Below are 1,684 nucleotides of genomic sequence, written 5' to 3' on the forward strand. Positions count from 1 at the left end.
GCGGGGGGGGGCACAGGGTGGGTGGTGAGTGCCCCCTACCTGTCCCTGGACATGAGAGGGGCTGCCCACCTGATGTCAGGGTGGCTCTGCCCTCCTGGGGGCTCCCAGGTTTGTGCCCAGGGTGCAGGGGGGGTTCAGGAGCCACAAACCTGCTCCATACACTGGGTGAAGGAAGGGGCTCAGGGGTGCATGTGATCCCCCGGGCAGCGCTGGCCATGTCCTGCAAGGCTGGAGGCATCTCCATCTGCTGCCCTGCCCCAGGGGACGCGTGTCCCCTGGTAGGGCTGAGCGAGTGGGGTGCTGGCTCCATGTGCAGGATGGGGTCCCCCTCCTGGGGCTGGGTGCTGGGCCGGCAGGTGCTGGGGAGCACCTGCAGGCAGGGAGCACGTGCCCCCCCCGGAGGCGAGCAGGCAGGGAGGGCTGAGCAGGCAGGGAGGGCCAAGCAGGCAGCGGAGGGCCGAGCAGGCAGCGAGGGCCGAGCAGGCAGGCCCCCGGGGCTGCGATTGGATTTTGCTTGGCCATGCCGAGCCTATCGATCCAGCAGTAATTAAAGTCGCTCCAAAACCTGACTCATATTCAACCTTGGGAGGAAGGTGCTTCTCTGAGAAACACCTTCTGCTCCCCGTGCGCCAGCACAGCAGGGAGCTCAGCCCCGCCGGTGTGCTGCCAGCCCGTCCCAGCCCCCTGCCGGGCTCTGTCCCTAAGGGGGACCCTGCCTTGGGACTGCCTGGGGCCCAGGGCAGCAGCACCCCCCATCATGCAACGTCCCGGCCGGTGTCCCCAGCACTGCACAGCCCTGCAGTGACCCTGATGAGCCTCAGCCCTCAGGGTGGGGTCTGTGCCGCCCAGACCCTATAGCCCAGGATAAGCCCAGGCTGTTTTCTCACCAAGCACCTCAGACACCTCCCTGGGATGTGGGGGTGCTCCCCCATGCCCCTTCACTTGTCACTGCCTGGGCCCTGTGTGGGACCGGCACAGTTGAACCTGCAGCCGCCCCCAAGAGGCACCGGGGTGCAAGAGGTGCGGGGGGACCCGCTGCCACATGCCCACAGGGGGCAAAAACCCCTTCTCTAGGTCAGAGGCAGGCAAGGGGCCTGTGAGTGTGTGTGTGCATGTGTGTGTGTGTCTGCAGGGGCTTGCACGCCCAGCCCTGCCGCCAGCCCCACTGCTATTCCCGGTATTCGCAGCAGGTTGGGACAGGCACCGAGGAGGGGGAGCTGCCGTTCACCGGACCCCCCCGGAGCCCCCGCAGTGACGCAGGGTCACCAGGACCTGGTGGCTGAGGCAGGGAGAGGGGCCCTGGGGCTGCGCCGGGGAGCCCCTGGGCAGGGGACCCCGTGGGGCACAGCACCCCCGCAGCGCCGGGCAGCGGCTGGGCTTTGAGGCGGGGAAGTGGCTCCATCTGCAGGACACGGCCCCGGCCGGGAGCCCCGGTGCTGGGGGGCCCCACCGCCCCAGGCAGCCGCCAGCCGCTTTGCATCCGGGGCACAGCGGCGGGGGACAGCGGACGAGGACACCGGCTCCTCCGGCTCCCACCCACGCCGCTCCCGGGAAGCGGAGGGGGGCTGGGGGAAGCGGTGCTGGGAGCCAGCCCCCTCCCGCACCCCTGCACCCCCCAGCGCACCCCGCGCCCGATGCTACCGCCCGACGCCCCCGCAGCCCCAAGGCACCCAGCTCCCACTGC

General features: G+C 70.1%; 1 protein-coding gene across 1 annotated transcript in view; it reads left to right on the plus strand.

Annotated features, from left to right (window-relative positions):
- Window positions 1-1,684, plus strand: part of LOC103895424 (rac GTPase-activating protein 1) — a 12,881-nt gene that overhangs the window by 6,108 nt on the left and 5,089 nt on the right. The window contains exon 2 of the mRNA XM_019470903.1: window positions 1,133-1,251. Within this exon, the coding sequence (XP_019326448.1) occupies window positions 1,133-1,251 (119 nt within the window). The remainder of the gene's footprint in view (window positions 1-1,132; window positions 1,252-1,684) is intronic.

The sequence above is a fragment of the Aptenodytes forsteri genome, unplaced genomic scaffold (genome assembly GCF_000699145.1).
Source record: "Aptenodytes forsteri isolate BGI_AS27 unplaced genomic scaffold, ASM69914v1 Scaffold255, whole genome shotgun sequence".
In the NCBI taxonomy this organism is placed as follows: domain Eukaryota; kingdom Metazoa; phylum Chordata; class Aves; order Sphenisciformes; family Spheniscidae; genus Aptenodytes; species Aptenodytes forsteri.